The sequence below is a fragment of the Physeter macrocephalus genome, chromosome 18 (assembly GCF_002837175.3).
Source record: "Physeter macrocephalus isolate SW-GA chromosome 18, ASM283717v5, whole genome shotgun sequence".
Classification (NCBI taxonomy): Eukaryota; Metazoa; Chordata; class Mammalia; order Artiodactyla; family Physeteridae; genus Physeter; species Physeter macrocephalus.
Window position 1 is genome coordinate 45,862,569 of NC_041231.1, and position 15,363 is coordinate 45,877,931.

The 15,363-nt window shown below is 41.7% G+C and overlaps 1 protein-coding gene across 12 annotated transcripts in view; it reads right to left on the minus strand.

Annotated features, from left to right (window-relative positions):
* LARS2 (leucyl-tRNA synthetase 2, mitochondrial) overlaps positions 1-15,363 on the minus strand; it is a 175,632-nt gene that overhangs the window by 153,249 nt on the left and 7,020 nt on the right. For 11 of the 12 annotated variants that reach the window (XR_008615643.1, XR_008615638.1, XR_008615636.1 and 8 more), the window contains exon 3: positions 12,079-12,207. Coding sequence is in view for 3 of the 12 variants with exons in the window: in XM_024123821.3 (XP_023979589.1) it covers positions 12,079-12,207 (129 nt within the window). In the remaining 9 variants the exon portion in view is untranslated. Of the gene's footprint in view, positions 1-3,921; positions 4,000-12,078; positions 12,208-15,363 lie in introns of those variants that run through there. The other variant, XR_008615644.1, reaches the window with a different exon arrangement.

Here is a 15,363-nt window from a genome sequence, read left to right on the forward strand (position 1 = left end):
ATACAAACAGATGGAGAGATATACCATGTTCTTGGATTGAAAGAATCAATATTGTGAAAATGACTATACTACCCAAAGCAATCTACAGAATCAATGCAATCCCTATCAAACTAGCAATGGCATTCATTCTTCACAGAATTAGAACAAGATATCTGACAATTCGTGTGGAAAAACAAAAGACCCTGAATAGCCAAAGCAATCTTGAGAACAGAAAATGGAGTTGGAGCAATCAGGCTCTCCAACTTCAAACTATACTACAAAGCTACAGTAATCAAGACAGTATGGTACTGGCACAAAAACAGAAATATAGATCAATGGTACAGGAGAGAATGCCCAGAGATAAACCCACGCACATATGGGCATCTAATTTACGACAAAGGAGGCAAGAACATACAATGGAGAAAAGACAGCCTCTTCAATAAGTGGCACTGGGAAAACTGGACAGCTACATGTAAAAGAATGAAATTAGAACACTACCTAACACCATACACAAAAGTAAACTCCAAATAGATTAAAGACTTAAATATAAGGCCAGACACTATAAAACTCTTAGAGGAAAACATAGGAAAAACACTTTTTGACATAAACCACACCAAGATCTTCTTTGACCCACCTCCTAGAGTAATGGAAATAAAAACAAAAATAAACAAATGGGACTTAATTAAACTTAAAAGCTTTTGCACAGGAAAGGAAACCATAACAAGACAAAAAGACAACCCTCAAAATGAGAGAAAATATTTGCAAATGAAACAACAGATAAAGGATTAATATCCAAAATATACAAACAGCTCACGGAGCTCAATATCAAAAAAACAAACAATCCAGTTAAAAAATGGGCGGAAGACCTAAATAGACATCACGAAGGAAGATATACAGATGACCAAGAGGCACATGAAAAGCTGCTCAACATCACTAATTATTAGAGAAATGCAAATAAAAACTACAATGAGGTATCACCTCACGCCAGTCAGAATGGCCATTATCAAAAAAGTTAGAAACAATAAATGCTGGAAAAGGTGTGGTGAAAAGGGAACCCTCCTGCACTGATGGTGAGAATGTAAATTGATATAACCACTATGGAAAACAGTATGAAGGTTCCTTAAAAAACTAAAAATAGCACTACCATATGACTCACAATCCCACTGCTGGGCATATACCCCAAGAAAACCATAATTCAAAAAGAGACATGTACCAAAATGTTCACTGCAGCACTATTTACAATAGCCAGGACATGGAAGCAACCTAAATGTCCATCGACAGATGAATGGATAAAGATGTGGCACATATATACAATGGAATATTACTCAGCCATAAAAAGAAATGAAACTGAGTTATTTGTAGTGAGGTGGATGGACCTAGAGACTGTCATACAGAGTGAAGTAAGTCTGAAAGAGAAAAACAAATACCATATGCTAACACATATATATGGAATCTAAAAAAAAAAAAATAGTACTGATGAACCTAGCTGCAGGGCAGGAATAAAGAAGTAGACATAGAAAATGGACTTGAGGACATGGGGTGGGAGGGCAAAGCTGGGGCAAAGTGAGAGCAGCACTGACATATATACACTACCGAATGTAAAACAGTTGGCTGGTGGGAAACAGGAGCATAGCACAGAGAGACTGGCTCGGTGCTCTGTGATGACCTAGAGGAGTGGGATAGGGAGGATGGGAGGGAAGCTCAAGAGGGAGGGGATACGAGGACATGTGTATGCATATGGCTGAGTCCCTTTGTTGTGCAACAGAAACTAACACAGTATTGTGAAGCAATTATACTCCAATAAAGATCTATTAAGAAAAGAAAGTTAGAAAAATCTTAAAGCTCCTTAATATTTCACAGTCTTACCAAAAATTAACAAAAAACAAATGTCTGCCCTGGAATACAGACTGTGGGGAGTCAGGATAGTTCTTTCCACCATGGGCTGGACAACTGGATTCAATGTCCCTGTGAACCAAGTTTCTATGAAACAGGAAAGGGTCCAATCAATTCTACACCTTGGGTTTCCCAGACATCCAGTGACCAAGAGCAGAACTCACTCTTGTGCCATAAGATGACTCACTACTGTCCAGGAGGAACAAAATAAAGACCTATAACAAGATTACAAAATACCAAAGCCTGTCCTTTTCCCCTGGGCAGCAGATTCTATTTGCTGGTCAAATTGTTATAGCCTATTTATTTAAAAGACACCATGTCAGTGCTGCCTTTGCTCACCTCGTTCACCTCTTGGTCTCTTCTACATCAGGGGTCCCCAACCCCTGGGCCATGGACTGGTACCGGTCCGTGTCCTGTTAGGAACCGGGCCGGACAGCAGGAGGTGATTGGCGGGCAGGCGGGCGAGCGAGTGAAGCTTCGTCTGTATTTACAGCCACTCTGCTTCACTCGCATTACTGCCTGAGCTCTGCCTCCTGTCAGATCAGCAGCGGCATTAGATTCTCATAGGAGCGCGAACCCTAGTGTGAGCGGTGCATGCGAGGGATCTAGGTTGCGCTCTCCTTATGAGAATTTAATGCCCGATGATGCGAGGTGGAGATGAGGCAGTGATGCTAGCGCTGGGGAGTGGGTGCAAATACAGATTATCATTAGCAGAGAGGTTTGACTGCACAGGGACCATAATAAATCAATTACTTGCAGGCTCATATCAAAACCCTATCAGTGAGTGGCAAGTGAAAACAAGCTCAGGGCTCCCGCTGATTCTGCATTATGGTGAGTTGTATAATTATTTAATTATATATTACAATGTAATAATAATTGAAATAAAGTGCACAATAAAGTAATGTGCTTGAATCATCCCGAAACTATCCCCCCACAACCCGCGGTCCGTGGAAAAACTGTCTTCCACAAAACCGGTCCCTGGTGCCAAAAAGGTTGGGGACCGCTGCTCTATATCATCCAGATCAAATACCCCCATTCTGGATATATTATGCCCACTTTCTTGTCTGTGATTTCTCTATGGGCAAGAGTATCGAAAACATTCACTGGAGGAACTCTAAACTCTCCTTTTGGCTTCTAAAATTTCTATTCTTTTCTATCACCATAACTTGGTTTAATCCTTCCATAGTTCCACAAGTAACTAAACCTACAGTTCACATATGCCAACTAGACAATTTATCCTAAAAACAACAACAACAACCCGCCCACCAACACCTGGATTTATATTTTAGGGCCACCTGAGCCCTCTCAATCCCCTAAGTGTTAACATCTTCTTGGATGAGTGCTTTCAGCAGAAAGGGAATCAAGAAGTTCTGGCAGCTATAACTTGGAAATCATAAAATAAACTTCCAGGGTGTAAAAAACCATCATTTCCAGCTGTTCTTCTAACAAATGCTCTAGGTATTTTAAATTGAGTGAGAAGCCAAGAGGACAGGGAAACAACCCAGAAATTAGGACAAGTGGGCCACTGCCCCCACTTCTAGACTGAAGGAACAAAGGGAGGAAGCAGAGATAACTGAACCCAAAGGTTGAGATCAGTTGCAGAAGCTGAAAGAGGCAGGTCTGGCCAAATGGAACTGGATTAATGAAGGAGATACTAACCAGGGCAGAGAGAGAGAAATTCCTTGGCTTCTTCCTTCCTCCTCCCCTACAATCTTACCAGAATTCTTCCTGTCCAAAACCAGCCAGAGGCCAGCTGACACCAAAGCTTGGGAAATGTGGCCTGCAGAGTTCTGCCCTTCCACCATACAAAGCAAAGCAGGAGATCCATCTGACAGCAAACTAGTCAAAGACCAGCACAGGAACACTACAGGACTGCAAAATTCACCATGACTCGAGATATCAAAGGGGAGTGAGGGCCAGCTACTGATGAGGGGCAAACACAGGGATCAGAGCCCTGTCAAGTTAGACAGAGCCGGCCAGGAAGCGAGACCTAGAAGCTCAAGCTAGGACAGCCTCTGGTGTGGACCCAGTCACATGACCATGGCTTACCCAACAGGACCTCTTGCCTCCATTTGGACAGAGCTATGGGCATCTCAGGGTTGGCAGGCAGGATGGATGGCAAGCAGACTAGAAGGGATACAAGAGAACACAGTTATAGGTGACAATGTACAGATGAGGCTCTGGAGGGATATAACATGGAAAATGATAGGGATCACTGTCCAGAAGGGCCTGCGGGGAGTGGGTAGTCAAAGGGGACTGCAGCCTTATCTATGTTGTATCTCTCCTTTTTTAAGGGGAGAATATGGAATTTTATGTACAATTTAAAAATACTTTTTTTAAGAAGGAAGAAACGAACAGGCAAAAGTACAGTTCTTCCTCCAGCACGGGAAGGAAGATGAAGGAGACTTAAGAAGACTTTTGAGGTTAAGAAGGGAAGGAAGCTGGGGCAGCTGATTGTCTGCCCTCCCAATGAGAGAGAAGTACCAATTCCCCAGGAATGACCAGCTTTCTCTCCCTTTCATCATAAAACAAAACTTTATATTTGAAGCCAATTCAGCTTCTAATTAAGAGCAACCATGGTTACTGCTTCTGAAAACAATTGCTATTTTCAGAGAGTGCCGTGGTTTCTGTGGAGTAGATTCAACACTTTATTTCCAAGAAATGAGAAACACAACATTTAATTTTGTTTAGCAAGTTTAATAACTCACTATTATTACAGGTTGGGGATCAAAATGAAGCTAATACTTCAGGGTAAAGAATCCAAATGACAGTAACTAGACCCAAAACAGAAGACCTCTGGGAAAGTGAGGCAGATAAATCAGGCAGTTTCCAATCAAAATACTGGACTAGCAACTCAATGTCCCTTTCAAATTACATCTGAGAGGATAAGCACTGGAAATCTACTCTCTACTTTCAGATGCTCCAGAGATTAGAAAATCTGAAAACTAAATGCCATGCGATACATTCTCTGGGCACTTCATAAACACTTGTTGACTGACTGGCCAACTGAAAGCTGATGAAACGTATATTATGGTTCATTTGCTAAGAACTCCCCTCACTTCCTGATATTTGTGGGTAATTGCATTATGATCATGCAGCTGCCAGACACATAGCCTCAATTTCTTTCCTCCTCCACAGGGAATAGCAAAAAGGCCCAAGCGGAAAACACTACTTGGGCAGTGCCCTGCGGCGTTTTGCCTGAGACAAATTACTCAAGGTCCAACTCTGTGAGGGGGACTTGGCAGCTTGATGCTTTAATTGCCCCGCTTCTGGCCCAGAAGGTGCTGAGGAGACCAACCGAGATGGGAGGTGAGTAATTTTATTTTCTAACCATCTGTGCATACAACATATGAAAACACAACAAAATCACCATATGGTGCTAAACTTTAAATATGTCATCAGACATTGTATGAGTTTAAGAAGAAACCGATTGGCACTGTGGTCTTTTCTGACTCCTGAAAGAGAATAATTTATCTCTGGCTTCAAGTGGCTCCTGCTTAAACATCCAAACCTCAGGACTACCATATTACTGCTATTATTAATTGGGTTACACTGGAAAATTGCATTATGGTTTTTAGAGTTTTCTCATTGATCATTGCACATGAACCTTGCAACAAATCTGTGAGGTAGGAGGCAGGTGGGAGGCCACTGCCACTGACTAAAGTCACAGATTCCTGATCAACTCATCACCCCCAAACCACCTCCCTCTCCACTTGCCGAGTCCACATGTAATTTACTTGTATGCCCAAGGCCTGGCCAACTTTGTGACTTTAGGTTTCCCCAAGAGAACTGTGATGATCATGGCCTCAGGCACATCTCCATTGACTACAACAAGAACATGGGGGACCCCAATGATCTGCTTACACTCTTGTCTCATTTCTCTCCTTTGCACAACTTATTTGCTGCTATAGGAGGAAACCAAAGTAAAAGCAACCTTGAACTTTCCAAATCATCATTCTTGTCCATTCTCAAACCCAAATTACAATTTGTGGTCTGGCGGGCTCACAAAATACAAGGACAAACCACAGACTGGGAGAAAACATTTGCACTGTATTTAACTAACAAAGAATCAATAATCCAGACTACATAAAGAACTATATGAGGGACTTCCCTGGTGGTGCAGTGGTTAAGAATCCACCTGCCAATGCAGGCGACACGGGTTTGATCCCTGGTCTGGGAAGATCCCATACACCGCATAGCAACTAAGCCCACGAGCCACAACAACTGAAGCCCACGTGCCCTAGAGCCCGCACGCCCTACAGCCTGTGCGCCACAACTACTGAGCCCATGCGCCACAACTACTGAAGCCTACGTGCTGCAACCACTGAAGCCTGTGAGCCTAGAGCCTGTGCTCTGCAGCAAGAGAAGCCACCACAATGAGAAGCCCACATACAGCAATGAAGAGTAGCCCCTGCTCACCTCAACTAGAGAAAGCCCGTGCACAGCAACTGAGACCCCCCCAAAAAAAGAACTGTATGAACAGTGAGAACAATATGAAAAAGACAAACAACCAAGAGGAACTTGGCAAATAATGTGAGCAAGCCAATCAGAGAAGAGGAAACTTAAATAGATAAAAAACAGCCTCACTAGGACAGAACTCAGGAAAATGTAAATTAAAAACACAATTAGATGCCATTTCCCATATATCAAATTAGCAAAGATTTAAAAACCTAACATTAGTAAGTATTGTCAGGGATGTAGGGCTATACGAAATGCCATTCATTTCTGGTAGGAATATAAATTGGCACCAACATTTTGGAAAGCAATTTGGCAAGATATATTTATGTTGAGGAGTGTACACTCTATGACCCAGCAATGCCACTTCTCCCACAGGCTAACAGTCAGGTGCAGGATGTTCATTGGAACAAAAATCTAAAACAACCTAAAACTCTATCAATGTGAAAATGGATAATTAAATATTGTCATAATTATACAGCACTTATAATGGATGAATTATAAGCACTTATAATGGATGAACTATAAACTATTGTGTATTTTGAACTGACTCAAAATACACAATACTACACACAAGTGTGTATGTATCCATAAACAATACATAGAATAAAAGCATGAAAACATGAAGGCAAAGGATAGACACTAGCTTTTTTTTTAACTGAAGGACTGGAATCTGATTGTGGAGAGGCACAACTGTATCTGCAACACAGAAAAAAAAAAGCTGAGATTAACAAGATTAAATGGTAATATCTGTTATATCAGGATGGCGGGTCTGAGTATTTAGAATAATGTTCTCTGTACTCCTGTGTTGGAAATTTTTATAATTTTTTAAAGTATCATATTTAAACTAAAGAGGATAGAGCCTACCTAGGGAAAGTGGATAGAGAAAAAAAAGAGATGGCAGTCTAGAACGGAATCTGAGGTAGGGTAGACAAATCCCTCGAAAAACACAAATTAAAACTGACACAGGAAAAAAAATCAGAAGATCTGAATAGTCTTATATCCATTAAAGAAATAGAACTGTAATTTAAAAACTTCCCACAAAGAAAGCTCTAGGTCAAGATACCATCAATGGTGAATGCTACTGAACAATAAAGAAAGAAATAACACTAATAATACACAACACTTTCAGAAAATGGGAAGAAGGGAACACTTCCTAGCTTGTTTTATGAGGCTAGCATAAACCTGATATTAAATACAAAGACATTACAAGAAAAGAAAATTACAGGTCAGTGTCTTTCAGGCACATAGGGATATTGACAAATGAATACAGCAATATATACATTCAAAAAAGTACATCATGACCAAATGAAATTTGTCCTAGGAACACAACGTTGGTTTAATATTTTTTAAAAAATCAATGAACATAATACATCACATTAACAGATTAAAGGAGAAAAACCATGTATTGTCTCAATAGATGCAGAAAAGGCATATAACAAAACTCAATACCCACTCATGATAAAAATTCTGAGCAAACTAGGAATACAGGGATAACCTCATTTCACTGCACTCTGCTTTACTGCACTTCACAGATACTGTGCTTTTTACAAATTGAAGGTTTGTGGCAACCCTTCGTTGAGCAAGTCTATTGGCACCATTTTTCCAACAGCATTATTTTTTAATAAGGTATGTACACTTTTTTAAAGACATAATGCTATCACACACAACAAACCACAATATAATGTAAACATTACTTTTATATGCACTGGGACCAAAAAATTCCTGTGACTCACTTTATTGTGATATCCACTTTATTGCAGTGGTCTGGAACAAAACCCACACAATCTCTGAGGTCTGCCTTTAAAGCAAAACTTTCCAACCTGATAAGAGTATGCAAAGATGGAGTGGAGCAGGAAAATCTTGTGGAGTAAACTGGGAGGAAGAAACCAAGATGCAGCAAAAAAACCTGGAGAGTGGGTCTCATGCCAAGAGCACAGTCTTTCACAGAGGGGGAAATGGTCTACTGTATTACATGCCACTGAGGTGAGACAGGATGACAGAGACACATCCAGGGAGGTCACTGGTAGCTTTGAAGAGAGCAGACTTGGTGCAAAGGTCACTCCACTTTTTACTTCTCATCTACTGCTCTTAGTGTGCCTTAGAACGACTTCCATATCTCCATTCAAGAATTAAGCAAATCAGGGGGCTTCCCTGGTGGTGCAGTGGTTGAGAATTCGCCTGCCAATGCAGGAGACATGGGTTCGATCCCCAGTCCAGGAAGATCCCACATGCCGTGGAGCAACTAACCCACGCGCCACAACTACTGAGTCTGTGCTCTAGAGCCTGCAAACCACAACTACTGATGCCCACATGCCTGGAGCACGTGCTCTGCAACAAGAGAAGCCACCGCAATGAGAAGCCTGTGCACCGCAACAAAGAGTAGCCCCCACTCTCTGCAACTAGAGAAAGCCCGCGTGCAACAACAAAGTCCCAGTGCAGCCAAAAATAAAATAAATTAATTTAAATAATAATAATAATAATAATAATTTTTTAAAAAATAATTAAGCAAATCAGGGACTTCCCTGGTGGTGCAGTGGTTAAGAATCTGTGCTTCCAATACAGGGGGCCTGGGTTCAATCCCTGGTCAGGGAACTAGATCCCACATGCATGCCGCAACTAAGAGTTCGCATGCCTCAACTAAGGAGCCCACGTGCTGCAACTAAGGAGCTGGCGAGCCCACCTGCTGCAACTAAGGAGACCACGTGCTACAACTAAAGAGCCAGCGAGTTACAACAAAGGAGACTAGCTGCCGCAACTAAGGAGCTCATCTGCCGTAACTAAGACCCAGCACAACCAAATAAATAAATAAATCTTAAAAAAAAAATTAAGCAAATCTACCAACAAATTAACAAATTATAGAAAAAGGCAAGCTTACTGAATTTTTCCTAGGCCTACTGACTGATTTTGAACCTAAGACTCCAATACTACTATATAATACAGTAGAAAGGCCAGTGTTTGGAAAAGCTGGTGCCCAAGGACTATGTACCGAATGAATTAATCAATACACATGTCAGACCTTGCTATTGCAGAGCAGATATTCCTTCCCTCCTTAGAGTAAGGATCACTGAACCTGACCTGAATCCCAATCCCTGGGACTAGTCCTGACATTGGGAAAGAAGGATTTTAAACAACAGGAAGCTCAACAGGCTTTCACACTGTTGACCATTACAGAGATTTGCTTCTTTTTTGCCATTGCCACTTAGAAATGGCTGGACAAGTTTTCACCATATTTGGCAGTTATTTGGGGGATGATCTGACTTAAATATGGGCTATGAAAATTAACAAGAAATTAAGTTCAAGAGAGCCTGGAGGATATCCGCCCCCCTCCAAGATAGCTTATCATCTTAAAGAGAGCAACTGAAACTGAGGAACAGAGGGAACCCTAGGTGCCTGCTGGTCACAATGACTAAGATACCATAAACCAAATAACAAAGAGTGGTTTCAGGAACCAACCAAGTCACAGGATAGATAATACAAATAGCAGGTGATGATTTGCAGTCTAGTTACTTCTCAGAAGGCAACTCCATGCGGCAGGCCCCAAGCAGAAGAGAGCACAGATTCATTTATTAAATGAATTAGATTTCATTTCATTTATTAAATGACTTCCCAGAGTAAGTCAGATCAGTATAAATAATAATCATGGCTACCACTTATTAAAGGACTATTATGTGCCAGACAAATGTACTATCTAATTTAACCCACACAACAACCCAGGAGGGAAGAATAATTATTATTATATTATTATCCCTATTTTAAAGACAAGAAGAGTGGGATTCACAGACATTAAATGACTTGTGCAGGGTCACTCAGTGAGAAAGTGGTACAATGGGGTTCAAACCTGGGTTGCCCAGTCCCTGGGTCCAGCCTGACCTTGGGCTTCAGTTACTGTAAGGGACTCCATTTTGTCTTCTGGGCCTAAGCTGCCTACAAGGGTCCCAGTATCTCTGGGCCTGGGGTTCTGCCTTGAGCCTTCTCTGTAACGTCTCATCCACCCAAGGGAATGAGAGTCCCACCTACACCCCCTCAACCACTTATCCGCTAATGTACCATAAATGTACAGTTTTGCTGTAAAAGTTTAATCTTCAGCAACTGGCCTGTACTCACTAATTGTCCAAAATAAGTTGGCCTAAGTAAAAAAAAAAAAAAAAAAGATAAATCTAGTTGAAGAAACACAGTTAGATATTATACTTCACGACAAGAGCCAATTTGTTCTGCACCACCTCTTTCTAATAAACATTGCAGAAGTGATGGAAAGCAGTATCTGGGAAAAATAACACTTGGCATAGCCCAGGGAGACAGCCCTTGTAGAAGGCAAATCTCTGAATCTGACAGTAAAAGTCATTAACTCTTCAAGTGACAAAGAGACATTATACCCTGACTTCCTTTTTAGGAATACTTCTTGCTGCCAATGTCAGTTCAGCACAAATTTTCAAACCAATTATGACAATGGACTCATGTACCTTTCTAAAAGAAAATCTTGATAAAGAACTGGGAGGGGGCAGATACCCTTTATATAGACCCTGAAAGGTTAATAATAGGAACAGCCAGTGGGAGTGCCAGTAAATGTTTAACAATCAACTCTCTGGCAGAAAAAGCCCTGATTTGTAGGCTTTGCTGATTTCCATGATGTAAATACTCCCACCATAGTGGATTTCAAGCTACTAAGGAGACAAATAATTAACATGAAGTTGGGCAGACATGCGCACAGCTCTGAGGAGCTGGTACAAGCAGGCTCCAGCCCTCCACTGGCGATGCTAATATTTACTGGTTACGTACTTATGTGCCAGCTATGTGCTAAGTGCTTCATAGTCATCCTCTTTCAATCCTTGTAACAGTCCAATGGGCAGGTGCTATTTTATCCCCATTTTACAGATGAGAGAAAACTAGGTATTAGAGACGTTAATTTAGTAATTAGTCAAAAGTCGAATAGCTACTAAGTGTTAAGGGCTGGCATTCAAATGCTGGCCATCTGGCTCAATGGTCCATGCTCTCAGCCCCTCTTTGATCCTGCCTCTCTCTGTAAGGTGTTAGAGAAGCTGCTATTATCATTGCCACCTCATCTTACAGATGATGTGTTGGTAAAGAGTACAGCGCAGGCTCTGGGGTAATTGGCAGTGGGGTAAAGGGGTCTACCCACATCAGACATGCAAGGGTTCTTCTCCTCCTCTCCCAGGAAATTTCACCTTGTCCTTCAAGGACAGATGCTCCCTCTTTAGCGGAGCCTTCCCAACTCCCGCAGAGCTGTTACTCCCCACATGTTTTTTTGTTAGGAAAATTTTACTTTTTCCATTATAAAATAAATACATGCTCATTAGAGAATACAGAAAATATCAAAATACAAGGAGAAAAATCTCTTGTGGCCCCACTTCCTACTCACAGCATTTGTTCCTCATTTCTACTATTGGATTCATTCCCCTGTTCAATGTTTGTCTATTTATGGGTGTCAGCCCCACTGGACTGTGAACTCCTCCTAAGGAGATATCATGTGGTACCCACATTTGTAACCTCCTTCCACTGCATCCACACCCCACCTCCCTCCCTAGCACAACATCCAACATGTGGCTGCCCCCCAATTAATCTGGATGCTTTATTATGTCCTCCAATTCATGAGAGGAAACCCTGAGCTTTTCACATTTATCTTCAAAGCTGTCCTAATCTTAACTAAGTTTGGTTTTCTTCCTTTGTCCTAAATTCTTATTGTCCTGAGTCGGGCAGGAAAGTGCTATTCCAGCAGGCATCTTGCCTTACCTGCATCCCTCTCATCTTCTGGAAGCGTGCAATGGTGTCGCTGATGGTGTACACACGCACGTGGCCCATGTGCAGCTTGCCGGAAGGATAAGGGAACATGGAAAGCACGTAAAACTTGGGCTTTGATTTCTAGGAAAGAATGACAAAAAAATGACAATGAGTATTTATTAAGCATTCACGGGGAAACCTGCATGCACATAATATTTTGGCATTTTACTCAAGGTAATAATTTAACATTTTGAAAGTTTTCTTTTTAAAAAACTGTTCCCATAAGGTAAACTGACAAAAATGCCTAATACCAAAATTCAAAGCCCTGGCTTAACCTAAAGAATGTCCAAAATAACGCCAAACAACCTCAAAGTCCTATTACCCATATGTATTTTTAAATCTGTCTTTTTCTCTTTTAAAACCTTCTCTTTTAGGACAGCTATCTAGGTCTTAAAGAACTATATGTTTTTCCAAATGAAGCTCTGACACATATGTCCATATAATTCAAGGAAACAATAGTGAATCACAGAGATGTGACATGTCTAAAAATGGAGCCCCTCCCTAAATTCCCTGTAGCTACATGCAGACCTGGATTGAACAGGACGAGCAGGGTCCTCAGGCACCAGTTCAGGTCCCGGGTTTCTCTGCTGTATTGTGAGCTTATCTTTCAACAGAAAAAGTTGAAATGGGAAGGTAATGAGAAAATTTTAGCCAGGTTGCTATTTCCCAGGGGGTGATCTACAGGCAGCCTCAGGACAGGGTTACATAACTCTCCAACTTCCAAAGACGCGGCTTCATCACGAGAAACACAGAAAAAAGGTAAATGCACTGGAACAGAATGAACAGAGGGCAGGAGGTCCTCACTGGAACACTGACTTTTGGCACCTTAGTTCTTCCACAGTAAAATGGTGAACGCTGTCACGAGTTTGTGCACATGAGGGGACAAGGCTCCACAGGAAAGGTGGTATCATTTAATTGATGCCTAACTGGGGACCTATTGTTCAAGGGCAAGGACCATGTTTTAATCATCCCTCCCCCAACAACCCCACCTTCCCGGCTGCCCACCTCCCAGTTTAATAACTGTTGGATAAATGTTTGTCGGCCTTTGTGCTCTGAAGCCTGATAACAGGCCTCTGCAGAGCACTTATTACTGAAGGGCACTTTTCCCAGCACACTTCACCAATCCTGTCCAGGTGACAGGAATGTTCCCCCTCTCCTACTTTAAATCCTCCCATGGGGGAGAAGGGGTGCCTCTGAAGAAAGGAAGAGAACAGGTAAGTGCTTCTGTTTAGTCACTAAGGGTCTGGACTGTCTGATGTTATCATTACTTTTTTGCCATCTTCTATTTTTCTCTTTCTGTCCTTACTCCCTTCCGTGAGCTCTACTAGAGTTCTTTAAGGTTTTGCTTCTCCAAAATTAATGAAAACAAATGCAAGACAGAATATTCATAACCATTCTTTTGGGTATGTGTGTGTATTGGGGAGGTATTTTTTGGTAAGTATTTGCACGACTGATAATTGACAGCCAACTATAATCAGGGGAACAGAAGAAACCAGAAATCAGATTTTTTCCAAATCTCATTCGACCCCTTGCTTTATACTTCCTTCAGCAAAGAAGTTAAACAAATCTTTAGCAGGGCCCCTAAAGGGTGGCAAAACAGACCAGAGTGGCACTTTTCTCTGTACTGCCCATCTTCTGGAAATTACCAACTGAGTGGTAAGTAAAGCTGCCTGAAGGAAGAGAAGGGAAAAGTGAATAAATAAGAAGTTTGGATAATACATAAACTTGGAAATCTGGAATACTGAAGTGACAGCTGCTGTTGATTTCTAGAAATGGATGGAAAGCCCCACATTGATCACGCACTTTAATGTGGATCCATAACTCTTAGGAAAACCTCAGGAGCATGAGAGAGAACTTGAGATTCAGGAGTTAGTGGGGACTCAGGACTTTCCTTCTTTAAGAAGGCAAGTGACAGACAATCCTCTCAGCTTGTAAACAAATCCCTCAAAGGAAGTACAAGACCTCGTTCTGATACTTGGTGCAGAATCGGAAATAAGCAGACTATCCACTCGATTCAAACATTACTCATTGGAATGGATTAGGCCTACTGCCTTTCCTTTGGGAATTTTTAGGGACATGGGAAAATAGCTGTTACAGAGTTCTTTGGGACCTGAAAAAAACAATAAAATCCTTGATATAAACTATTTCTAGTTTTTCATTTTAAAGTTTTTACATTAAACCTATTTTTTATTATAATCACTTTGTTTTTATTATAGTGACATATATTTTAAAATGATGTTTATTTAACAATGTTGCCCCAAACATTTTCCACATATAGCTTCTTCATTAACATCTCCATTTTGTATGGCTATCCAACAAAGATTAAATTTATAGCAAAATCGAGGGATTCATTATATACTAGCTAAGCGTAACTACAAAACTGAGTTTACAGAATATATATAGAAAAGTATTGGACTTCCCTGGTAGCACAGTGGTTAAGAATCCACCTGCCAATGAAGGGGACACAGGTTAGAGCCCTGGTCCGGGAAGATCCCACATGCCGCGGAACAACTAAGCCCGTGTGCCACAACGACTGAGCCTGCGCTCTAGAGCCTGTGAGCCACAATTACTGAGCCCGTGCGCCACAACTACTGAAGCCTGCGCGCCTAAAGCCCACGCTCCGCAACAAGAGAAGCCACCTCAATAAGAAGCCCGCGCACCCCAACGAAGAGTAGCCCCCGCTCGCCACAACTAGGGAAAGCCCGCACACAGCAATGAAGACCCAACACAGCCAAAAATAAATAAATTAATTAATTTTTAAAAAAAGAAAAGTATTGCTAGCAAAACTCTTTACTATTCATGAATATTTTTATTTATTGCAGAAAAGGTATTCAGCTTATTGCCTGCCCCTGCCTTTTGCTTTTCTGTGTGAATTAAGTCATTTTCCTCTGTGACAATGAAATGAGTTCTATCGCTGGGGGTGGAAAGAAGGAATTATGGGAGTTTATACTATAATTGAGTAGGAATCTGATTGAAGTGGAAATTTTCATAATTATATAAAAGTGTAAGAATTTAAGCCTTTAAAAGAAATTAAGGGGGCTTCCCTGGTGGTGCAGTGGTTGGGAGTCCGCCTGCCGATGCAGGGGACGCGGGTTCGTGCCCCGGTCCGGGAGGATCCCGCGTGCCGCTGAGCGGCTGGGCCCGTGGGCCATGGCCGCTGAGCCTGCGCGTCCGGAGCCTGTGCTCCGCAACGGGAGAGGCCACAACAGTGAGAGGCCCCCGTACCGCAAAAAAAAA